Source organism: Coregonus lavaretus, assembly GCF_964263955.1.
Source record: "Coregonus lavaretus genome assembly, chromosome: 1".
Classification (NCBI taxonomy): Eukaryota; Metazoa; Chordata; class Actinopteri; order Salmoniformes; family Salmonidae; genus Coregonus; species Coregonus lavaretus.
This window is the reverse complement of record NC_139988.1, coordinates 78,678,891-78,704,828: the sequence shown is the minus strand read 5'-3', so window position 1 is coordinate 78,704,828 and position 25,938 is coordinate 78,678,891. Positions and strand designations below refer to the sequence as shown.

Below are 25,938 nucleotides of genomic sequence, written 5' to 3'. Positions count from 1 at the left end.
ACCTAGTTCAATTGCAGCATCCTGACCCCTCTGTATAATGGTAAATAGCTAACTGTTTTGTGACCACTAAACAAGTCATGGTAATTCATATTCCTGTCAAATAGATAACTTGATATGACAATGGTGATGTGCTTATTGTCACATTCAAAGCCCTGATTTTATCTGTTTCACGATTAAAGCTTTTATCTACCAGTATCTAGTAATGGATGATATTTGGATTTATAAGGTTTATAAGGTTCCTTTTTTGCATATTGAGTCCACTTGGGTTAGTAGAAACCACAAACACTACAGAAAGGTGCAGGAGTAGGGGAATTATGTACTTTTCTATGCAAATAGAATAAACATTTGCAATAACCAGGTAAATTAATTTAAATAATATAAAATCCAACCAGAGAATGGCAACATAAAACATTTGCCCCAAATGATCATGGGATTTGCTCTAATTTCAACTAAAGCAATCAACGCACTGTCTTCCTACTACTTGTCCCAAAAATTGCAGTGGCGCGCCTGGCAACTTCTCGCGAGATAATACTTTCTTCACGTTGTCAGCAGCGGTTCTCCACCATTTCGCTGCGTCTAAAGTCTCCTCCCCGCAAACGCTAGATTCGGCGAGCCGAACCCGCTCTCTTTCGGTCCGTATTTTAACTTCTTCCCACGGACCTACTCGTACCTCGTTGGGTACCGAGAGACAGTTTGGAATACTATCATCACGGATTGAGTACGATTTTATCCGGATGACGACTCCTTCAACAAGAATTTAGTAAAAGAAAACAGCTCGGAAATTTCAGGTAGGTGGGAACTTAAGATGGCGGCCATGAGAAAGGGAGGGGAGGGGGGGGCATGGAGGAAGTAGTGGGGGGAACTAGGGGGGGCTTGTTCGCGGCGGGACACAGCATCCAGCTACTTTTGACAATCTATTTATGAAATTGGGGATTACCAAAGTTATTTTCTGCATGCGCCACTGCAGTATAGATCAAACACGTGTCATTGACGACGCAATTATAAAGTTGTTAATTCCCTTCCCTGTATACTTCACCTGCAGCTAGAACATGTAGCTATCTAGCTAGCATCATGGCCAAACAGTGGCTTTGGCATGGAATTTGCCTTATACCAGTCAATTTTGCTGCGGCGCAAAAGGATTTAGCAAGAGCTTCCACCAGCTCTCCACATCGTTACTTCACAAGTCTTGAACTGTGTGCCTGCGTGGGGTCACTCGAACCCCCCTTTATCCCCCTCGCAATCGTTGCAAAATTTTAGCAAGAAACATTACAACAACAATGTATTTTGTCATTATTTTAATATTAAGTTAAATCATTTATATTGATTCACTAAATAAATGTATGATGTCAATGTTTCGTTTTTGTGGTTATTATTTGACCCCGCGCAATGACGTCACGAGTAATTGTTCCCCTCGGTAGTGCATGGGGAAGTGGGGTTTAATTCGGCTTCTTAGAACCATTTTCGCTTCAAGCAAATAACACATGAATGTATAAAGGCCCAGACCATTACATAACTTCGGGTGGGATGGGGCGCGTGCGTTCCTAGTTGAATGCATCGGTATTTGGGCCAACAACTCTCATATAGATAAAGCTGTATAGTCAACTAGCAAGCATGCTAGTTAGCTAGCTAGGTACTATTGTTGCTAGCTAGCTAGCTAGGGACTATTGTTGCTACCGAACGTTAACTGACTAACTAGCTAAATCAAGTTATTGAAACGATACTATCTGAAGAGCACGAAACATTGTAGGTCGAGTGTCACTTTGCTATAAGAACACAAATAAATGTTACCACTGCACATGCCATGTCCAGATTAGTAGACCCTGCAATGAATTGCATTTGCAACAGTGTAGCTACACTGAATTGAATGGCTGGAGGCCCGTGCGTCAAACTCATAGACATTAAAACCAGAGCGCGTGCATATGTTGATAATGCCACATAACAATTGTAGCTACAAGCTATGCTAGCAAGTAGTCGCTAAATCGAAACATATCTGCTCAATTCTGTAGGAAGATTATAACGTTACGTTGTGAACTTTGACTCATACAACACCCCCCCCCCCCATATAATACGTTTGATTCATGAATAGTTTACAGTGTAGGCCTAACTATGTTGCCAAATTCATTCATTGCCATTGGCCAGTAATGTGCACTTATGCGACTCTTCAGAGAAACGCATGAAACTAGAGTAGAACCATCATTTGTGGTTCTATGATTCCATGGTATGGAACATTTTATTGTAGTCAAGAGAACAGTGGAATAGATAATTGGACTCTTTGGGGTTAAACACTTATTTTTCCTCAGAATATGTGGACCGGACCTTAATCAGCATCCTGGAAGAGGAAAGCACGGAAGATCTGTGTCCCACACCACAGACAGGTGATAGGTCGTTTTTTAACCAGAGACACTGATTAGTTTGACAAGTTATTTAACTATTTGTCTCTGAATGCATGTACTGTACTTATCTCCGCCAACTGAACGACTTCCTCTGTCTTCTTCCAGGTGCAGTGTGTAGCCAGAGCAGCACAGAGGGAGAAAGCTCTGGGGAGGAGGTGGTGCAGCAGCGCACCCCTCCGGCTGTGGATGTGCTGGGTGGCGACCCCCAGGCTGCGCATAATGTGGCTGGGTCATCCCAGCATGCCCTGCATCCGGTCCCCGCAGCGCCCCTCCCACCACTGGATAACACGGCCACGTCACAGCCGGAAAGACGCGTACACGTCAGTGAAAAGAACGCACCAACAGAGAGTCACCCCAACGGCAAAACTAAGGACAGCCTTGAAGAAGGTGCCATGTCGGATAGTGGTGCCATGTCGGATAGTGGTGCTGAGGCTGTCCAAGGAGGATTGGGCCCATCGCACCCCAAGGACCCTAGTGTGTCTACAGAGTCTCACTCAGACAGATTCTCTGACACACAGATGGAAGGAACAGCGCAAGATTCACATTACGGGTCACAAACTGATAACCGCAGCCACACAGACAGACAGACGAGCGGGTCAGAGTGGAGTGCTGCTGGACCAGGTCAGGACCAGGCTCTGCAGCAGGGAGGTGCAGGTGGACTGGTGGACGTCAGTGGGACAGAACAGGGACAGCCTCTCACAGAGTCTGAGAAATTGGAATATAAACAAGAGACTGGAATGGAGGAACTTGGCAGGGAACACCCAGCTAGAAACCTTTCCTCTGAATCCTTCTCAACAGCCTCCCCTCTTCCCCTCAGCCCAAATAAAGATACAGTCCCAGACCACAAAGAAGACAGAGGGATGGAGCAGCCTCAAACAACTCCGCCTACTCAGGCGAATCAGGCCAGCCACAGACCTCTGTCTGAGGTCAAAGAGGCAGGCATTCTCCCAAATTCTGAGCAGCCCGTCACTGACAATGGTGAGAGGAGACAAACCGACGTCTCCACAGAACCTAAAATCACCATGCAGAACTCGAATGACGACGAAGGAGAGATGCAGGGAGCTATTGCGGTGGGGCAGGGACCACAACAACCTGAAAGACCTACAGAACAATCTGAGAGTGGACATGTCACACTTGGGAGTTCACACACACAAACGCCACTCCCAGCCCCACCAACTGACATATCCGGGACCCCACAGCCAGGAGCTAAATACTCTGGACTTGTACCCTACACGCCCCCTGGCAGTGGAAATTCCACCCCAAGCTACACAACTGACCGACAGGAGAGTGAGAGCGATATCGAGAATAGTCCCCCTCAACCGACAGAGGAACAGATTGAGACTAATGGGGCAGAGGAGGAGACTGAAACGGCAGAGCCCTCACCCAACCTTACAATCCAGTCACAAAGCTATTTTCTACAGGAGACGTCAACAACAGCAGCAACCCCTCATATCCACCACCTCCCCAGTTTAGAACTAGACTCAATGCAGACAGAAAAATCTATTGAAATTCAGATGTGTAATCCTGACCACGTAACCAGGATGGAGACTCCACTGGTGTCTGAGCTCATCCTCTCAACTGATGCTCAAGGAGCTGTGATGCATGGAGGAGAGACCAGCCTTGAGTTGTCTGAGGTGCAGGTTAATCAGTGTATCCTCCTGGAAGAACATCCTGTTATTGAATTAAACTCTGAACTTTCTTCTGGAGAACTAAAGTCATTTATCGAAGGGACCCATTCGGATATCGAAATGGCCCAACTGGCTGCAGGAGAATTTGAGATTTATAGCTTTGCGGAGGAGGAGATTGCAACTGAAGTTGTTGGAGAGAGACTGTCTCTCTCCCCAAGCTATGAAGTAAACTTATTCACCCCACTCATTGAACACTCTGAGAATTGTACAGCCAGTGAGGGACAAGACATACACCTGCCATCTCCCCCTCAAACGGGTAATGACAATGATCAAGTCATTATCCAGCAAGGCCCCCTTTCATCAGATCACAGTCTCTCAGAAATGGAGGTCTGTTCAAATGACTTTATTCCTAGTCTCTCCACACGAGATGTAGAGATGACTGATGAAAGGCAGAATTTAGAGGCCAAAAACACAACTACTGAAACGGACACTGCTGTGGTGAGAGATTCAAGTAAGGTTGATTTAGTCAAAACTGTCCCAGTATCAGATACAACAGATGGACAGACGGACACCTGTACACAAGCTACAGCACCTTGTCTGGAGACCAGCACAGCTGTCTCAGACCATAGAGGGGTGAGCATTTCCCCAACCACCAGTCTGAGTGACACCCAAAAGCTGCCAGGGGAAACCGAAGTAGGAACAACGACCAGTACATCTTCTCTTGTCTCCCCAATGGAAGAATTAACAGAGGTTGTTGTACAGTCAACCAGTCAACACAGTATTGAGGTCCTCTCCTTGCCAATTACCGTACACTTGTCAGAGGGTAAAGAGCAGAATTGTCCTCCTCTAAAAGAGGTACCAGGAGTCACCTTACAAAATACTACAGAACCGGAGCCCTGTGTTTCTTCTCATGAAGGGACCAAAGATCCACAGCCCTGTCCAACTCTGTCAGAAACCCCAGCGCAGATCCAGCAGGATGTTGATAGTACTGTTAATGTGACAACAACCGAGGACAAACCGGAGGCTTCCCGGTCCGCACTCTCTGGCGTCATCGACCCAAAGCTGCTCCTATTAAAGCGTGGGGACACGCCTCTCCTCAAACATCCACCCTCCTTATTGTTAGGGGTGTGCATGCAGCAAAGCAACAGCCTGACACATGCTAGCGCTCGAAGCCCCAGCTGTGGCTCAGACACAGCGCCTGTAGTAGAGTGCCTTCCCAAAGCTGTGTCAGCCGCGGTCTCTGTGCCGGAGCCTGTGCCTCTCGGCATTCATAGATACCAGACAGAGCCCTCTGTCACGAGAGAACCCACAGCAGCACTTCCCGCTACAAACACCCCATCCCAGCCCCGTCTGCCCCCTTCCTCTGGTCCCACACCATGCAAATCTGACAAAGAGACCTTAACTTCGATCAAAACTTCCACCACCAACACACCTTCCAAGCCCCCCTCTACCCCCAAGTTGCCCTCATCATCAGGCAATGTGACGAGGAGTACTCTCTCCAGTTCCTCCTGTGATGGAAGCCAGTCTGGACCACCCCCCGTCATCCGGCCACGGCTAGCTGGTGTGAAGGGCCCAGGGATCAGCAGCGCCAAGGAGGAGAGCAGTGATGGGGAGGCTGACCTGGCAGTGGAGGCCAAGCCTGGCCGCAGGAGCATGGTCACCCACAGCCCAGCAGAGAGCAAGGTATGCCCCAAAATGGCTTTCCATGTAGGCCTAGCTGTTTCCTTCAGATGTGCTGCCAAATCGGCAATTATATCGCTATGTATCAACAGATAATTATTTTCGCATGTAAGATTATTGCTCTGCCAGCGGCATACAATAATCAAGTTTTGCTACTCTATGTATACTTGTTTATTATGCGTATTTTCATTGTTTAATGAAGGCATAATGTGTTGATATGCAATTTTGTGAAACATTTAATTCGGCAAAAACTGAAAGGGAGAGTGATATAATAAACTCCCTTTTCAGTTTGAAGCATGCCTGGTTGACCGCGTTTGCCCTATAATTAATATGCTATGGTTAGTTAAATGTAGGAAAATGTAGCTGGCTCAGTCGGTGCTGCGATATATTTGAATGAGGCAATTCCATGAAATCCTGTTGAAAGTGCAAAGCTACAAATGGAAAGTTTATCATTCAGTTTAGTTTTTGAGCATGGCACTTTTCAAGTGATCAAAAACGAACATGCAGGCATAATTCCATACTTTAATTTAAAATGTTAATTTTCAGCATGTTTTCAGCATGTTTTCAAATTATAGCATTTCATTCTGTTCTGAAGATTGTTTCTCCATTTGTTGCATGAAATTATCTTTCATATGCAGTGTTTTGCCCTAGTGATTTAAAGTTGGCCGCATGTTAAGCCATGTGTGTTTTCCAGCATGAGCAGAGACAGAGCAGGCCAGACAGAAAGGCCCTTTTCTCAAAGGTAAGCAGTGGCTATCAGACGCTCAGATAGGATCACACTTGCAGAATGATCACTGAACCATCATTCAGCTGACATTTTCACATGAGATAGCAGGTGGTGCACACACTGCACAGTTTGAATGGGTGTAGGATACAGAATATTAAACAGTTTTCTATTCAATGCTGCATGTGATTTCAAAGAGAATTGTTGATAGCTTGATGTACAACATCGTGTTGAGACAGATTTTGCTGTGATCTCTATGCATGTTTGCCTCTGTTCCTGTAGGCACAATCTTGTTATGGTCCTGCTCAAAAGTCCTAATTTCCTTCTTATCTTCAGGTACGCCAGTGGATATCAGACAGGGTCACTCCAAGTTCATCTCCTGTCTCTCCTTCTACTTCATCCCCCTCTCCTGGCCCATCCTCCTCCAGTGACTGGACTCCCAGCACTACTCCCCTCGCTCTCCGAGGTCCAAGGGGCAGGTTCCTCTCTCCGCCCTCTATGGGCCCGGGAGGTTCCTCCCCATCGGACCCGGTCACTCCCTATCGACCCCGCATGGAGCGTCACGCAGACATGGCCGAACTGGCCAAACATGTGAGTGAGCGTTCTCCTGCTCATCCTTCTGACCTTTGGTCCTAAATGTCAACTGTGAATTGTTTTTCATTTTAAACGACTGTCTCAGTCGTTTTAAAGAGAGCAACTTGAGTGGCTTTATTTCTATGCTTCCGGATGTGAACTGTGTTGTGGTGTTGTAGGAAGCGGAGATAGAGGGCAGGACCGTAGCGTTGAAGAGGGAAGGCTTCTGGTCTATGAAGCGACTGACCCGTCTGACGGAGCCTCTCCGGCCCAAGGTGCACTGGGACTACCTGTGTGAGGAGATGCAGTGGCTCTCTGCTGATTTTGCCCAGGAGAGAAGGTGGAAGAGAGGGGTCGCCAGGAAGGTAAGAGACCCCTTTAGATCATTTTCATTTCACACCGCTTGGCATCCATCCAAAGTGGCATCCATAATGCAGAGAGATTGGTATTACCTATTGATTGCTTAAAGCAGGGGTGTAAAAGCGAGAGGGTCCAATCTGGCCCGCTGGTGGTTTGAATAAACAAAACTTGTCATACCGGTTGTATTTCTGCCAGCTTCAATGGCAATAGTTCAGATAAACGTGAAGTGACCCCGGGAATCGATAGAACATCGCTCAGAGATGCGCAAAAACTGTATAACATTCAAAATGAGTGAATCTTTCCTTTAACTGCCACCATGATTTCAGGTTGGGTCCAAAAAGTTCAAAGGAACTCAATAGATATGTATGTTTCTGCAGGTGGTGCGGATGGTGATGCGACACCACGAGGAGCTGAGGCAAAAGGAGGAGAAGGCCAAGCGGGACGAGCATGCAAAAATCAGACGAGTCGCCTCCAACATAGCCAAGGAGGTCCGGGCCTTCTGGGGCAGTGTTGAGAAGGTGGTGCAGTACAAGCAGCAGTCCCGGCTAGAGGAGAAGAGGAAGAAGGCTCTGGACCTCCAGCTGGACTTCATCGTGGGCCAGACAGAGAAATACTCCGACCTCCTCAGTCAGGCCCTGGAAACGGCACCGGCTGGGAACATTGAACCGTCACCCTCACCACCCAAAAACGCTCTTCCACCTGCTGTGGATGAAGATGGTGAGAACTGTGTTTCTTTGCTAATTGTTTATTGAGAATCCAGATTGCCTCAATTCAGGCTGTCTAGTCCTTACCTACCTACCTACCTACCTATAATTTACAACATAAGGAGGTTGTTGTAGCCACCGCTCTTAGTTCAGCTGATGTACTGTATGTTGTGCATCCTGGTGCAAAATGCCTGCTGTGTGCCACCAGTTGGTTCTACACATTGTTGGTGGATGCGTTGCTTTGAGACCTTGTGAAAAGTGCTATTTAAATGCAATCAATTGCTATTATTAGTCCAAAGCTTATTCTGTAAGATTGTTGCTAAGGTGTACACTAGTGCTCCTTTGTTTAGTCTCCATTAGCAACTGTCAGACTCAGTGATGCCAGTCCAGCGACCAGACTGGCTGTGGCTGTCAGCTCTGTCGGGTTAGGCTGCTGACAAATTGCTGTTTGTGCAGCAAGCCATTGGGAGGTCAACAGTGACTTTAGAACAAGGGCTGCTCAACTACTAGAGAAAGCGCTGTTGTGACAAGAGGCCAGTCTCATCTCCTGCCATTTAATTCTGGCCAGAAATTATGCAATTATACCTCTCTAAAGTGCATTGACATTCCAATCATCAGACCTGACCTAGCATAATGGAAGCGAAACTTTGCCAGAGATTGTAAACTGTTCAAAAAAGCCTGGTACCGAATCCTGCACAGTTTCCAGCCCAGATGCCTTAACAGACTGGCCATATGGGGAGTGGACCAGATTGAACTTTCCTCTCTCTCTTTCTCCTTCCGCCTGCAGACCTAGACTTTGAGCCTCCATGTGGTGAGGAGGAAGATGACGAGGAGACCATTGATGTGGAGGAGGCGCAGGATGGAAATGACGCCGAGACCCAGAGGAGGGAGATGGAGCTGCTGAGACAGGAGGGGACCATGTCCCTGGCAGAGTTGCTCAGCACCCTCAAACGGCCCCGTTCACAGGTGGGTACCACTGGCACCGACTGGGCAAAGCCCCTCACTCCTACACTTGCATACTGCACTCCCATGCCCTTCCTTTGTATAAGTTGTTGCCCATTACAACTTCCATTGTTCATACTTTAAAACTGTAAATGTTTTTATTTGGTGGAGACGTGACTTTTTTACTTCCCCAGGACTCGGCAGAGGAGTGCTCAGACAATTCGTCAACAACAGTGGAGGAAGACCAAGAGTTCACAGCCAACGAAGAGGATGGTGAGGCCCTACTAATACCATTGCAGTTGATGTTGTGCATTGTTAAATGGATAATTGGTCAATTTAGTGACTTGGCTGTGAGTATTGGTGTATTTATTTTTCTCTGTCTGTGGTGCTCAGCTGAAGACGAGGAGGACACCATCGCAGCCCAGGAGGTGGTGGAGGGGGAAGCAGATCACGCAGGAGAGCTTGATGACTTGGCTAAAGAAGGTACCACCCACACTACTAAAACGGCTGTATCTGCTGCACAGATGTTTAGTCCAATGTGCTACGTAGTTGTTTTTAAGCTATTGTCATTAAAAGCTCCAAGTAACTGCTATATCCCTATCGGTTGCCATAACCTCCATTATTCAAGACTGTTCTAAACTTTATGTTCTTCCCATTTCCCTCCCAGGTGACATGACTGTGGAGGAGCTGCTGGAGAAGTACAAAGGAGCGTATGCCTCTGATTTCGAGGAGCCGTCGGCGTCCGCCTCTCCCGCCAGCACAGAGGAGTCGGAAAATTCTGGAGACGAGGAAGAGGAGAGTGAGGAAGACGAAAGTGATGTGGAAAGCAACACCACCTCCTCAGGTAGTGCCCACAACATTTTTTTAAAACATCTTTGCTCTCCAACCTAGCGAAAGCTCTTGGAAGCTTCACACTACAAACCAAAAAACTATGTTTTAAAGTGCTTTTACTTTATGTCAAGCTTGTGCATTTGTCCTGATTATACCATGCTCTTCATTACGCCTCTTCTCAATGAACCACTAACCAGATGATGAGGACAGTGAAGAGGAAGAGGTCAGTGACATTGATGAACAGGACAGTGATGAAGATGAGTGCGATGAGGGGATGGAGATCCTGCTGAAGGAGGGGGACCACAGCCCCCCTCTGCCAACCGGCCCGCGGCCCAAGAAGGAGATCAGCCACATTGCTGCTACTGCAGAGAGCCTCCAGCCCAAAGGCTACACCCTTGCCACAACCAAGGTGGGTAACCCATGCCTTACGACACTGGCCAGATGATGAAACAAGGATCCTTTGCTATAAACTTGTTGATGACTTAAGGGAAAGGTTTATACTTTTCCATTCATCCCATTCCAGCCATTACAATAAGCCCGTCCTCCGCTTTTAAAGCGACACCAGCCTCCGCTGGCTTGGGTGTCTATGATTTCACAATGATGCTGTAAAATGTAACTAGTCTGCATCTCTTTATTCATGTAATTGTTTGTTCTTCGTCAATAGGTCAAGACTCCCATTCCCTTCCTGCTGGTGGGCCAGCTGCGTGAGTACCAGCACATCGGCCTGGACTGGCTGGTCACCATGTACGAGAAGAAGCTCAACGGCATCCTGGCTGACGAGATGGGCCTGGGGAAGACTATCCAGACCATCGCCCTGCTGGCTCACCTCGCCTGTGAAAAGAGTAAGACATTGAGTTCTTCATTACAATCCTTTCAACCATTCATACACCAACATTTTACAAGGACAATAGAAGAAATGCACACAGCCTGTATATCGGATACTTAATTAAGTTGGTTGTTCAGGTAACTGGGGGCCCCATCTGATCATCGTGCCAACCAGTGTGATGTTGAATTGGGAGATGGAGCTGAAGCGCTGGTGTCCCGGATTCAAAATCCTCACTTACTATGGCAGTCAGAAGGAGAGGAAACTCAAGAGACAGGTAAACCATTACCAACAATCACCAAATCCCCTTGTAAATGGATACAAATCTTCAGTGTTACCTACTAACTCAGGCCCATCGCTCCTCATGATGACTGCTCTCCATCGCACTCTGTTCTGGGCAGTCCTCCAGCTTGTTCCACCTGTTCTGGGCAGTCCTCCAGCTTGTTCCACCTAGGGCAGGATGATATGGCCTTAAAAAAAATAAGTTTTACTTTTTTTACTTATGGCCGATTCACAATATACAGTACCAGTCAAAAGTTTGGACACACCTACTCATTCAAGGGTTTTTCTTTATTTTTGCTATTTTTTACATTGTAGAATAATAGTGAAGACATCATCAAAACTATGAAATAACACACATGGAATCATGTAATAACCAAAAAAGTGTTAAACAAATCCAAATATATTTTCTATTTGAGATTCTTCAAAGTAGCCAACCTTTGCCTTGATGACAGCTTTGCACATGCTTGGCATTCTCTCAACCAGCTTCACCTGGAATGCTTTTCCAACAGTCTTGAAAGAGTTCCCACATATGCTAAGCACTTGTTGGCTGCTTTTCCTTCACTCTGCCGTCCGACTCATCCCAAACCATCTCACAAAGACACGGCGGTTTGAACCAACAATCTCCAATTTGGACACATTTCCACCGGTCTAATGTCCATTGCTCGTGTTTGTTGGCCCAAGCAGGTCTCTTCTTCTTATTGGTGTCCTTTAGTAGTGGTTTCTTTGCAGCAATCCGTCCATGAAGGCCTGATTCACACAGTCCCCTCTGAACAGTTGATGTTGAGATGTGTCTGTTACTTAAACTCTGTGAAGCATTTATTTGGGCTGCAATTTCTGAGGCTGGTAACTCTAATGAACTTATCCTCTGCAGCAGAGGTAACTCTGGGTCTTCCATTCCTGTGGCGGTCCTCATGAGAGCCAGTTTCATCATAGCGCTTGATGGTTTTTGCGACTGCACTTGAAGAAACTTTCCAAATTCTTAATGTTCCGTATCAACTGACCTTCATGTCTTAAAATAATGATGGACTGTCGTTTCTCTTTGCTTATTTGAGCTGCTCTTGCCATAATATGGACTTGGTCTTTCACCAAATAGGGCTATCTTCTGTGTACCCCACTACCTTGTCACAACACAACTGATTGGCTCAAACGCATTAAGAAGGAAAGAAATTCCACAAATTAACTTTAAAGAAGGCACACTTGTTAATTGAAATGCATTCAACTTGACTACCTCATGAAGCTGGTTGAGAGAATGCCAAGAGTGTGCAAAGCTGTCATCAAGGCAAAGGGTGGCTATTTGAAGAATCTCAAATAGAATATATATTTGGATTTGTTTAACACTTTTTTTGGTTACTACATGATTCCATATGTGTTATTTCATAGTTTTGATGTCTTCACTATTATTCTACAATGTAAATTTTTTTTACAAATAAAGAAAAACCCTTGAATGAGTAGGTGTGTCCAAACCTTTGACTGGTAGTATATATCTCAATTGTTCTTGTAATGTTTTCTCTAAATAAGCGTTGTTGTACAATTTAAAAGGTCAAATACACTGCATTTCAAACATACAGCAATAATCTAATGAATTCAGGGCTTGTGAAGTTATACCTAAGCTAAATATAAGCCTTCCACAACCATAAGACCCACTAATAATGTAATTATTTTATCAAAATAGTTTAACTTGCTTTTTTTTTGCAATCACTTTTCTGGCTTTCAAGTCTATCTATGAAAATGCCCTTTTTGTTTCAAATTTAACTAGAACCATGCATAATGCACATTCACTAATAATGACTCACTTCTTGTAGCAGGCATTTGGCTATAGAAAATTAACACCGGTCTCATCAACAACCTCTCAAGCCCTCGTGCTAGTGATTAGCCAGCTAATCTTTATATTTCAAGTTTAGCCAACTTGGATCTATTTGCTAGCTAACAAGGTTGAACAGTTGAATTATGTACACTCCCTTCTGTCTCCAACTGTTTGAAAAGTATGTTAGCCTGTCTACTTTGTTCAGATGTTGAAATCAAGTGGCCTACCTTATTTCTCAGAATGAAAACGAGTTGCCAATTCCTTTATATAATTGTGTTTTATGCTTATTGCACGTTTATAAAAGACTAAACAGATAGCAGCATTTTAGCCAAAGACTGTTACACTGCCGCGACCAATGCCGCGAATCAATGTTCATTGACACTCTTGTTTTAGTAGTGTCTGCTCTGCGCGCAATTTGAGTAGTTGAGACATAAAAAGGGTATCGTTTGAAAAGTTAACTTCTCTATTACAGTAAAATAATGTCTCAATGTGTTGGTGTCCATATTACAGATTTTTAATTTTGTACCAAACCTCAAATGCAAATATCGAGTTGAAACCGTTTGTCAGAGAGGAAGATGTGATCTCTCAACTTTGTTGGCGTGTGAGGCAGGGGGAGGGGCTTTGTGTGTGTGTGTGTGTGTGTGTGTGTGTGTGTGTGTGTGTGTGTGTGTGTGTGTAAACCATAGAGGAAGAGGTGAAGCTAAAATATGTCCAAAATAACCCCAATGCGTTTCTATAGGCTTATTTTGGACCTAAGCTTGTCTCCAGCCTTCCCGCCTTTGGGACAACGACTCCCATTGTTAGGGCGGAGACGTACATCTCTTCATTATATATAGATCTCTGGTGTAAATGGGGAAGGTGCACACAGCACAGAGGAGCGAAGGAGAGGAGACCAAAAATACAACATGAGAACAAGCGGACATAAACGCTCATAAAAACGAAAAATAACTAAACCTAGATTCTTGCAATACAGGCATTTTGTAATATCGCGCAAAAACATACATTCAAATGAATCAATTTAATGTTATATATCGCCCAGCCCTAGTTCCACCCATGCCGGTTTTCTTAGTGTCTGCCTCAAACACCCGCCTCCATGTGTTTCTTTGGCGCCCCCTTTTCCTTTGCGGGTTCCAAAATAATCTTCACTGGTGCTGCCTCATCTCTTTTCTGGTGCTTCCTGTCTCATTCCAACTGAACAAAAAGTCAGCCTTGCATACTGAAGTGGATAAAAGCCCTGGCCCTCTGAAGTGTCACTCTTTCAATAAGCTAATGAAAAGAGTCCTGTCTCTCCTTTCTCTATTCAGGGTTGGACCAAGCCCAACGCTTTCCACGTGTGCATCACCTCCTACAAGCTGGTGCTGCAGGACCACCAGGCCTTCCGACGCAAGTCCTGGCGCTACCTCATCCTGGACGAGGCCCAGAACATCAAAAACTTCAAGTCCCAGCGCTGGCAGAGCCTGCTCAACTTCAACAGGTCCACACTAAGGGAGGGCAGAGGAGGGAGGAGATGTTTATAGATGGCCAGTATAAGTGTTGCCAGTGAACATCATAATCCTCATTTATGAATAGTAATAATACAGGATTTTTATAGCTCTTTTCTAAAATCCTTCAGACGAGTGTTCCCATTTCTCTTCATGCTTCCTTTACCAATATCAGTCCAAATTATGACAACTAAAGCTGAAAGTTCTTCGTCCATTAGAATATAATAAACTTAAATGATAACCTACTGTCATTTAAATGTTTTCTCTGGACCCAGTCAGAGGCGCCTGCTGCTGACAGGCACCCCGCTGCAGAACAGCCTGATGGAGCTGTGGTCCCTGATGCACTTCCTCATGCCCCACGTCTTCCAATCCCACCGAGAGTTCAAGGAGTGGTTCTCCAACCCCCTCACCGGTATGATCGAGGGTAGCCAAGAGTACAACGAGGGCCTGGTCAAGAGGTTACATAAGGTAAGAACTAAGGCTGACATACAATGGGGGGAAAAAAGTATTTAGTCAGCCACCAATTGTGCAAGTTCTCCCACTTAAAAAGATGAGAGAGGCCTGTAATTTTCATCATAGGTACACGTCAACTATGACAGACAAAATGAGAATTTTTTTTCCAGAAAATCACATTGTAGGATTTTTAATGAATTTATTTGCAAATTATGGTGGAAAATAAGTATTTGGTCAATAACAAAAGTTTCTCAATACTTTGTTATATACCCTTTGTTGGCAATGACACAGGTCAAACGTTTTCTGTAAGTCTTCACAAGGTTTTCACACACTGTTGCTGGTATTTTGGCCCATTCCTCCATGCAGATCTCCTCTAGAGCAGTGATGTTTTGGGGCTGTCGCTGGGCAACACGGACTTTCAACTCCCTCCAAAGATTTTCTATGGGGTTGAAATCTGGAGACTGGCTAGGCCACTCCAGGACCTTGAAATGCTTCTTACGAAGCCACTCCTTCGTTGCCCGGGCGGTGTGTTTGGGATCATTGTCATGCTGAAAGACCCAGCCACGTTTCATCTTCAATGCCCTTGCTGATGAAAGGAGGTTTTCACTCAAAATCTCACGATACATGGCCCCATTCATTCTTTCCTTTACACGGATCAGTCGTCCTGGTCCCTTTGCAGAAAAACAGCCCCAAAGCATGATGTTTCCACCCCCATGCTTCACAGTAGGTATGGTGTTCTTTGGATGCAACTCAGCATTCTTTGTCCTCCAAACACGACGAGTTGAGTTTTTGCCAAAAAGTTCTATTTTGGTTTCATCTGACCATATGACATTCTCCCAATCCTCTTCTGGATCATCCAAATGCACTCTAGCAAACTTCAGACGGGCCTGGACATGTACTGGCTTAAGCAGGGGGACACGTCTGGCACTGCAGGATTTGAGTCCCTGGCGGCGTAGTGTGTTACTGATGGTAGGCTTTGTTACTTTGGTCCCAGCTCTCTGCAGGTCATTCACTAGGTCCCCCTGTGTGGTTCTGGGATTTTTGCTCACCGTTCTTGTGATCATTTTGACCCCACGGGGTGAGATCTTGCGTGGAGCCCCAGATCGAGGGAGATTATCAGTGGTCTTGTATGTCTTCCATTTCCTAATAATTGCTCCCACAGTTGATTTCTTCAAACCAAGCTGCTTACCTATTGCAGATTCAGTCTTCCCAGCCTGGTGCAGGTCTACAATTTTGTTTCTGGTGTCCTTTGACAGCTCTTTGGTCTTGGCCATAGTGGAGTTTGGAGTGTGACTGTTTGAGGTTGTGGACAGGTGTCTTTTATACTGATAACAAGTTCAAACAGGTGCCATTAATACAGGTAACGAGTGGAGGACAGAGGAGCCTCTTAAAGAAGAAGTTACAGGTCTTTGAGAGCCAGAAATCTTGCTTGTTTGTAGGTGACCAAATACTTATTTTCCACCATAATTTGCAAATAAATTCATTAAAAATCCTACAATGTGATTTTCTGGATTTTTTTTCCTCAATTTATCTGTCATAGTTGACGTGTACCTATGATGAAAATTACAGGCCTCTCTCATCTTTTTAAGTGGGATAACTTGCACAATTTGTGGCTGACTAAATACTTTTTTCCCCCACTGTAGATAGAGAAACGTGCAGTTGGGCAAGGGGGTGTGGATTGGTCAGAGTATATAGGAGGGTCCAGATTATCTGTTAAATAAAAATTAACTGTTAATTACCAGACGAGCTACGATCACGAATATCCTACCAAAGGGACATTAAACTGTAATATCTTATGTTTCACCGAGTCGTGGCTGAATGATGACATTGATAACATACAGCTGGCAGGGTTTACGCTGCATCGGCAAGATAGAACAGCGGCCTCCAGTAAGACAAGGGGTGGCGGTCTGTGTATATTTGTAAACAACAGCTGGTGCACGAAATCTAATATTAAGGAAGTCTTGAGGTTTTGCTCGCCTGAGGTAGAGTATCTCATGATAAGCTGTAGACCACACTATTTACCTATTTAGTGTTTTCATCTGTATTTTTCATAGCTGTCTATTTACCACCACAAACCGATGCTGGCAGTAAGACCCCACTCAATGAGCTGTATAGGGCCATAAGCAAACAGGAAAACGCTCATCCAGAGGCGGCACTCCTAGTTGCCGGGGACTTTAATGCAGGGAAACTTAAATCCGTTTTACCTCATTTCTACCAGCATGTTAAATGTGCAACCAGAGGTAAAAAAACTCTAGACCACCTTTACTCCACACACAGAGACGCGTGCAAAGCTCTCCCTCGCCCTCCATTTGGCAAATCTGACCATAATTATATCCTCCTGATTCCTGCTTACAAGCAAAAACTTAAGCAGGAAGCACTAGTGACTCGGTCAATAAAGAAGTGGTCAGATGACGCAGATGCTAAACTACAGGACTGTTTTGCTAGCACGGACTGGAATATGTTTCTGGATTCTTCCGATGGCATTGAGGAGTACACCACACCAGTCACTGGCTTCATCAATAAGTGCATCGATGACGTCGTCTGCACAGTGACCGTACATACATACCCCAACCAGAAGCCATGGATTACAGGCAATATCTGCATTGAGTTGCCGCTGTCAAGGAGCGGGACTCTAACCCAGACGCTTATAAGAAGTACCGCTATGCCCTCCGACGAACTACAGGACTAAGATTGAATCGTACTACACCGGCTCCGACACTCGTCGGATGTGGCAGGGCTTGCAAACTATTACAGACTACAAAGGGAAGCACAGCCGCGAGCTGCCCAGTGACACAAGCCTACCAGACGAGCTAAATCACTTCTATGCTCGCTTCGAGGCAAGCAACACTGAAACATGCATGAGAGCATCGGCTGTTCCGGACGACTGAGTGATCATGCTCTCTGTAACAGATATGAGTAAGACCTTTAAACAGGTCAACATTCACAAGGCCGCAGGGCCAGACGGATTACCAGGACGTGTACTCCGAGCATGCGCTGACCAACTGGCAAGTGTCTTCAATGACATTTTCAACCTGTCCCTGACTGAGTCTAATACCAACATGTTTCAAGCAGACCACCATAGTCCCTGTGCCCAAGAACACTAATGTAACCTGCCTAAATGACTACCGACCCGTAGCACTCACATCTGTAGCCATGAAGTGCTTTGTACGTCTGGTCATGGCTCACATCAACACCATTATCCTAGAAACCCTAGACCCACTCAATTTGCATACCGCCCAAACAGATCCACAGATGATGCAATCTATATTGCTCTCCACACTGCCCTTTCCCACCTGGACAAAAGGAACACCTACATGAGAATACTATTCATGGACTACAGCTCAGCGTTCAACACCATAGTGGCCTCAAAGCTCATCACTAAGCTAAGGACCCTGGGACTAAACACCTCCCTCTGCAACTGGATCCTGGACTTCCTGACGGGCCGCCCCCAGGTGGTAAGGGTAGGTAACAACACATCTGCCACGCTAATCCTCAACACTGTGGCCCCTCGGGTGCGTCCTCAGTCCCCTCCTGTACTCTCTGTTCACCCATGACTGCATGGCCAGGCACGACTCCAACACCATCATTAAGTTTGCCGACGACACAACAGTGGTAGGCCTGAACACCGACAACGATGAAACCGCCTATAGGGAGGAGGTCAGAGACCTGTCCGTGTGGTGCCAGGATAACCTCTCCCTCAACGTGATCAAGACAAAGGAGATGATTGTGGACTACAGGAAAAAAAAGAGGACCAAGCACGCCCCCATTCTCATCGACGGGGCTGTAGTGGAGCAGGTTGAGAGCTTCAAGTTCCTTGGTGTCCACATCACCAACAAACTATCATGGTCCAAACACACCAAGACAGTCGTGAAGAGGGCACGACAAAGCCTATTCCCCCTCAGGAGACTGAAAATATTTGGCATGGGGTCCTCAGATCCTCAAAGTTCTACAGCTGCACCATCGAGAGCATCCTGACTGGTTGCATCACTGCCTGGTATGGCAACTGCTCGGCCTCCAACCGCAAGGCACTACAGAGGGTAGTGCGTACGGCCCAGTGCATCACTGGGGCCAAGCTTCCTGCCATCCAGGACCTCTATACCAGGTGGTGTCAGAGGAAGGCACTAGAAATGGTCAAAGACTCCAGCCACCCTAGTCATAGACTTCTCTCTGCTACCACACGGCAAGCGGTACCAGAGCGCCAAATATCTAGGTCCAAAATGCTTCTTAACAGCTTCTACCCCCAAGCCATAAGACTCCTGAACAGCTAATCAAATGGCTACCCGGACTATTTGCATTGTCCCACCCACCCCCTCTTTTACGCTGCTGCTACTCTCTTATCTATGCATAGTCACTTTAACTCTACCTACATATACATATTACCTTGACTAACCTGTGCCCCCGCACATTGACTCTGTACCGGTACCCCATATATATAGCCTCACTACTGTTATTTTACTGCTGCTCTTTAATTATTTGTTTTTTAATCTTTTATTTTTTACTTATCTATTTTTTTACTTAACACTTATTTTTCTTAACTGTTGGTTAAGGGCTTGTAAGTAAGCATTTCACTGTAAGGTCTACACCTGTTGTATGTGACATACGATTTGATTTGTACTGTTTTACATGTTTGTGCATGTTGAGAAAGACATTCTGTTCCCTAACCTAACTTTTTGTTTTTCCTTCTAGGTGCTCAGACCGTTTCTGTTGAGGAGAATCAAGGTGGATGTGGAGAAGCAGATGCCTAAGAAATATGAGCATGTGGTGCGCTGCCGTCTGTCCAAGAGGCAGCGCTTTCTCTACGATGACTTCATGGCACAGGCCTCGTAAGTCTCTATGGACAAGGGGGTTACTGGAAGCAAATGATGCATTGCAGGAGGGCTCATTGGTTTGAAATTCTGCCAGTAATACTTACCTGTATATTCCTATTCCTCATTGCCAGAATGTTTTTACGTTGTCAGCTTCTACTGTAGGTTTGCTTAGATCATCTACTAGTTAACATTGTATAGGAATCCCCTTTTCGTCATCTCACAGTATTTCTCTCTCTTTCTATCTCTCTCAGGACCCGGGAAACACTGGCTAGTGGTCACTTCATGTCTGTGATCAACATCTTGATGCAGCTCCGTAAAGTGTGTAACCACCCCAACCTGTTTGACCCTCGGCCCATCCACTCCCCCTTCATCACCAAGCCTATCGTCTTCCACACTGCCTCCCTGGTACAGCGAGCCCTGGAGGTCTCCCCATTCAAGGTTATTGTTCCCATTGCCCCCTGGGGATGGGGTGTGTCATTGGAGCTGTGCAGTCTAATCTAAATGCATTTATACGTATCTAAACCTACATAACCTTACCCCTCCTCCTCCTCCGTCCCCAGTGCTGCGACCTGTCCATGTTTGACCTGGTGGGTCTGGAGGGCAGCGTGTCCAGGTACCAGGCCGATGTGTTTCTGCCTTGCAGGAAGGTCACCCGCCAGCTGATCCAGGAGGTCATGGAGTCCCCTGACCCCCCTCCTCGTCCCAAACCCGTCCGCATGAAGGTCAACAGGATGTTCCAGCCCTTACCTAAGGCTGATGGTCGCACAGTGCTGGTGGTGAACAAACCCCGGCCCACCTGCCCTGTCACCCCTGCTGCTCAGGCCTCAAGGACCCCTCTCATCCAGGATGTGACCCCAACCCCTACCCCTACACCGCCAGTCCAACAAGGTTAGTACTAAATAGCTTGGATTTACAAGTACAGTGCATTCGGAAAGCCTAGACTTTTTCCACATTTTGTTACGTTACAGCCTTATTCTAAAATGGATTAAATTGATTTTTTCCCTCATCAATCTACACACAATACCCCATAATGACAAAGCAAAAACAGTTTTTTAGACATTTTAGCAAATTTATTTAATACAAAGATGCACTATGCAGAAATCGCTCCACCATTTTCTGGTTGCAAAAATTCGAATAGTTTGCCTAATTTCTGTTTATGTGACAAAAGTGTAGTGTAGAGAATCATTGTACCATCTAAACCGCTCTGAAATATATTTTCCATAACCAAAAATATTGTATTTTCAACTGTTTGAAGCTGGTGTAGAAAACCGAAAGTGAAAAAACGAAATGTATAAACGGGAAGCATCGAAATGGCGCACATAGAAACAGATCTCGACCACTTCTTAGACTTGCTTTCAATGAGAATGACAGATCTATAACTCACATTTCTATGTGATTTTTTTGGGGCAAGCCCAAGAAGTTGCATATCGCAGCTTCAAAGGAAAAATCCACTTAGTTTTTCATTAGTCCACTGATACAGTCACAATTTTTTGCATGTCAGCAGTCAATGTTTCAAGATATTGGACTTTAAAGAAGCATAGTGTCACCTGCCACATGATGATGTGTCTTGCATCATATGATGCTTCTTGAATGTACAATATCTTGAAACATTGACTGCTGACATGCGAAACATTTTGGGACTGTATCAACAGTGGACTAATACAAAAAAATACCAAAATATAGTTTTTGAGTGGAGTTTTCCTTTAAACTTTAATTCCATTCAACATTTATTTTGGAAACTTCTACTCAGCCAGACAAACTATTCTATTCTACACAGACATAATGTAATCCTGTCTTCTCTTCCCTTGTTTCCATGAACCCTCAGCAGTGTGTTCAGTGGCACCCACAGCCCCTCCTCGCCCGCCAGTGCACCCCAGCGGCCCCTCTGTCATGAGGTCCGGCTCCCCAATGCCAGTCCTGGCCGTGCGCCCGCCCACCACCTCCTGCAACCCCGCCACCCATCCCACCCCTCCTCCCAGCAACGTCGTGACCCAACGGGTTCTGCTCAGCCCAGACATGCAGGCCCGGCTTCCCTGTGAGTACCTGCCGTTCTCTCAAACTCTCTCTGTCGGGCAACCAATGTGCATGAACAATGCATAAGAACAAACTGAAAATGTATTGGAATGTAAATGAATTACCTTTTTTTGTTTATCCCTACTGGTGACATGAAACTCATCTACATTTGAATGTCTTAAAATGTTCTCTCTATCTCAGCTGGGGAGGTAGTGAGTATCGCCCAACTGGCCTCATTGGCGGGGCGTCCTGTGTCATCGTGCCAGGGCAGTAAGCCTGTCACCTTCCAGCTGCAGGGCAACAAGCTCACCCTGTCTGGAACCCAGCTTCACCAGGTTCCCGTGGCACCTCCACGCCCAGTACAAGGTTAGATCAGATCCCAGCACTAACTAGAGTACATGGAGATACACTGAGTGTTCAAAACATTATGAACACCTGCTCTTTCCATGACAGACTGACCAGGTGAAAGCTATGATCCCTTATTGACGTCACTTGTTAAATCCACTTCAATCACTGTAGATTAAGGGGAGGAGACCGGTTAAATAATTACTTTTAAGCTTTGAGACAATTGAGACATGGATTGTGTATCTGTGCCATTCAGAGGGTAAATGGGCAAGACAAAATATTTAAGTGCCTTTAAACGGGGTATGGTAGTAGGTGCCAGGCGCACCGGTTTGTGTCAAGAACTGCAACGCTGCTGGGTTTTTCACACTCAACAGTTACCTGTGTGTATCAAGAATGGTCCACCAACCAAAGGACATCCAGCCAACTTGACACAACTGTGGGAAGCACTGGAGTCAAAAATAAATAAACATGGGCCAGCATCCCTGTGGAACGCTTTCGACACCTTGTAGAGTAAATGTCCTGACGAATTGAAGGTGTTCTGAGGGCAAAAGGGGTGCAACTCAACATTAGGAAGGTGTTCTTAATGTTTTGTACACTCAGTGTGTATATTACCAAAGTGGCTTATGTCATAAAACTCTACAATGTGCTGATAGACAGCAATATTGGTGTTCTGTATAAGTCAGTGGTACAGTATCTATCCTATCCTGCACTGACAGGAGTGTCTAAATGGGTTCTTACTGGTGTGGTTCTTACTGTGGACTTCGCAGGTAACGTCATGCATCTGGTGACCAGCGGAGGGCAGCACCACCTCATCAGTCAGCCAGCCCAGGTAGCAGTTTTCAGTTCAGCCAATACCCACGCTGCCCCCCCCCCTCCTGTACCCTCGGGAATCCAGCTGCCTCGCAATGCATCTCAAGGTACAGCAGCATCCCCTTTTAAGACTATGGTCACTGATCTGATCTTCATTATTAGTCTTTTGCCCTGGACTTGTTTAGGAGGTTCAGTGATGGTCATGTTCTTACCCGCCTTTCCTCTTCAGTGCCCTCCTCCATGGTGACCAGCTCTGGGATTGTGAAGATCGTGGTACGCCAGTCAAGCAAGGAAGGAGGGGGTGTACCCACCCTGGCAGTGCCCCCTTCTCCCCGTGTAGCCCCCCAGGCGTCAACCTCCATGCACCACCATGCCAATACTGCCGTGAGAACTCCTGCCCCCCAGCAAACCGCCCATCGCCACCCCGGACCCACCACTGCTCAATACACCCTGGCCCCCCCTAGAACCCCTACCTCAGTCACAATTAGAACCTGTACCCCAGCCCCTCCTCGAATTCCTACCCCAGCCCCTCCTCGAATCCCTACCCCAGCCCCTCCTCGAACCCCTGCCCCCCCTCGTAATCCTACCTCAGCCCCCAGTCAGTCCCAGCCCCCTCGCCCAGTGCTGAAGGTAGTAACGGGACCAGCAGAAACCAGCACAGAACAGAAAGGTGAAGAGATTAATGCAAATAATTTAAAAACTGATTCTGGATTTACAATCCCTTTATTGAACAAGTCATTTCTCCTCTCTAGCTCGTGTGAATTCTACGTTGACGCGTGAGGAGAGCAGCGACACCAAATCAGCCTTTCCTAAATCAGGGTCCCATGTTGGTGGATTTGTCCCCCCTCGACCTCGGGCACAACCTCGCCCACCTCCTCGCTCCCCCTTCTATATGGTACTAGCTACATCTGCTTTCATTTACAAATCTATTTTCTTTTGTTTGTTACTTGTTTCAACCACCATGTATGAAATTATGAGGTTGTCATATTTTCTAGCGTAGATCCCACAATAGTACCTTTTTAGTTCTGTTGGTCGTCAGCCCACAGCAACATTCTTATATTGACTCCTGTCATGTCCCTTTAACTGTTGCTGTCCTATCAACTGACAAACTGTCCCTTTCCCCTTGTCAGTCATGGCTGGCAGACAGCCGCAAGAAGCAGCGAGACAGCTGCCTGGCCCAGATCATCCGGATCAACGACCTGCACTGCAGCGCCAAGCCCGTGTACGGCCATGAGGTGCTGGACTTCCTCACTTTCCTCCCGGGCTCCTGCCCTGCTCCAGCCCCCAGGGCCCTGGGTCAGTGGGGTCGCTCGGGCCACGCCGCCTGCCTTTTCGCCCAGTCCCACAGCACCACAGACTACTGGGACCAGAGCCGTGCCCTGAGGGAGGCCATCCACACCACCGAGGACAGGCTGCAGCTGCTCAAAGATATGATCGAACGGTAACACAGTGCTTTCCACTGTCTGGAACCATGAGACAGTCCACATTTTTGTTCTAGCCCTGCACTAACACACCTGATTCAACTAATCACCAAGCCCTTCATTAGTTGAATCAGTTGTGTCAGTTTTCAAGCACTTTCTGTTCATCTTTCTTGTGATGCCCCAGGTATCGAGAAAGGGTAAATATGACCATTTCTAAATGCCTCTAATCGTACCCTATTTCCCCACCTTCAGGTTTACGTTTGTGATCCCGCCGGTGGAGGCTCCGACCATCACCATGCACAGTTGCCACCCCCCTCCGTCTCTGAGCCACCAGCAGGCCGTGTTCACCTCGCTGCTCTCCTCCCAGGTGGCCCCGCTCACACGCAGTCTGCACCGCATCCAGTGCAACATGAGGACCCACTTCCCCGACCTGAGGCTCATCCAGTACGACTGCGGTAAGTCCCCACTTCTCGGACAACACACCTGTGTTCCATAGGACTTTGGAAACTTGTCTTGTTTTACCTTGGCATTGGCTGAGGAATTTGAACTCTGACACCATCAGTTTGGCTGTGTGTTTGTACAGGCCATGACACTGTGTTAAGTGGAAGTGCTGTTACTTCAGTGATGATACGGGACACAGTCTGTCTCTAGGGTCACTGGTTCAGGGTCACGTTCTGTGTCTCTGGGTTCAGTTCGCCAGAGCCGCGTGTCCTTCAGTTGAAGACAGAGGCATTTAAAATAAGGAGAAAAGGTATGTCCTTTTAACTCAATAGAGCCTTTGAATGATAACACTTTGTGGTGTGTGTGTGCAGGTAAGCTACAGACGCTCCACACTCTGCTGCGTCGGCTGAAGGAGGGCCAACACCGCGTTCTCATCTTCACCCAGATGACCCGCATGCTGGACGTGCTGGAGCAGTTCCTCAACTACCACGGGCACATCTACCTCCGCCTGGACGGCAGCACCCGCGTCGAGCAGAGACAAGTGAGGGGCGCTGTGACTAGTCCTGAGCTCTATGGGTTTCTGTTGTTGTGTTGGACTTCAGCAACTCAGTCAGTTAGGTGTCGATTCCATTTAAATTATTTTGGACATGGATTTTTCCAGCGATTTGGTTGGCTGAGTTGAATGGAATTGACCCGGAGTTCAATACTCTTCTGAAACTGATAAAGGATGCTGACTGTTGTCCTCCTCTCCCTCAGTCCCTGATGGATCGCTTCAACGCGGACCGCCGCATCTTCTGCTTCATCCTGTCCACGCGTAGTGGCGGCGTGGGGGTGAACCTGACGGGCGCCGACACGGTGGTGTTCTACGACAGTGACTGGAACCCCACCATGGACGCCCAGGCCCAGGACCGCTGCCACCGCATCGGACAGACCCGCGACGTCCACATCTACAGGTACAGTGTTTAAATCCTCAACTCCCCTGCCTCTTACTTACACTGTTGAACCAAGCTGACACTACCTCCCTCTAAGTCATCATCTCTGGACTACGGTAGTTTTTTAGTTTCCTCTAGATTTGACACAGGCAGGGCTGAAAGTCTCCAGAAGCAGCATGAACAGTCCGCATACTTCTACTTTGAAGATATTTATGTGGTAGGAACAGAGCCTGTGGTTTCTACTCGGCCACTATGTTAGCTAGTCTTTTGAGCGTCTGGTGTGACTATTCTCTTCCCCACCCAGGCTGATCAGTGAGCGCACGGTGGAGGAGAACATCCTGAAGAAGGCCAACCAGAAGAGGATGCTGGGAGACATGGCCATAGAAGGAGGCAACTTCACCACCGCTTTCTTCAAACAGGTACGTCTCCACTGATATAACAATCTTTGACGTCGTCCATTCACTCTGAATTGAGGGCAATTCAAAACTAA

At 46.6% G+C, this 25,938-nt stretch overlaps 1 protein-coding gene across 1 annotated transcript in view; it reads left to right on the top strand.

Moving 5' to 3' along the window:
* Positions 1-604: 604 nt before the first annotated feature.
* The window catches only part of LOC311136302 (uncharacterized protein), a 32,541-nt gene continuing 7,207 nt past the window's right edge, over positions 605-25,938 (top strand). The window contains exons 1-29 of the mRNA XM_084170429.1: positions 605-788; positions 2,301-2,375; positions 2,499-5,704; positions 6,396-6,443; positions 6,762-7,016; positions 7,178-7,363; positions 7,736-8,075; positions 8,850-9,028; positions 9,199-9,277; positions 9,398-9,487; positions 9,672-9,848; positions 10,033-10,244; positions 10,500-10,677; positions 10,799-10,935; positions 14,049-14,218; positions 14,501-14,693; positions 19,365-19,501; positions 19,738-19,924; positions 20,047-20,374; positions 21,312-21,521; positions 21,701-21,865; positions 22,612-22,761; positions 22,884-23,324; positions 23,407-23,549; positions 23,785-24,095; positions 24,328-24,530; positions 24,888-25,057; positions 25,273-25,469; positions 25,753-25,867. Coding sequence (XP_084026555.1) covers positions 2,786-5,704; positions 6,396-6,443; positions 6,762-7,016; positions 7,178-7,363; positions 7,736-8,075; positions 8,850-9,028; positions 9,199-9,277; positions 9,398-9,487; positions 9,672-9,848; positions 10,033-10,244; positions 10,500-10,677; positions 10,799-10,935; positions 14,049-14,218; positions 14,501-14,693; positions 19,365-19,501; positions 19,738-19,924; positions 20,047-20,374; positions 21,312-21,521; positions 21,701-21,865; positions 22,612-22,761; positions 22,884-23,324; positions 23,407-23,549; positions 23,785-24,095; positions 24,328-24,530; positions 24,888-25,057; positions 25,273-25,469; positions 25,753-25,867 — 7,920 coding nt within the window. The 5' untranslated portion in view covers positions 605-788; positions 2,301-2,375; positions 2,499-2,785. The remainder of the gene's footprint in view (positions 789-2,300; positions 2,376-2,498; positions 5,705-6,395; positions 6,444-6,761; positions 7,017-7,177; positions 7,364-7,735; positions 8,076-8,849; positions 9,029-9,198; positions 9,278-9,397; positions 9,488-9,671; positions 9,849-10,032; positions 10,245-10,499; positions 10,678-10,798; positions 10,936-14,048; positions 14,219-14,500; positions 14,694-19,364; positions 19,502-19,737; positions 19,925-20,046; positions 20,375-21,311; positions 21,522-21,700; positions 21,866-22,611; positions 22,762-22,883; positions 23,325-23,406; positions 23,550-23,784; positions 24,096-24,327; positions 24,531-24,887; positions 25,058-25,272; positions 25,470-25,752; positions 25,868-25,938) is intronic.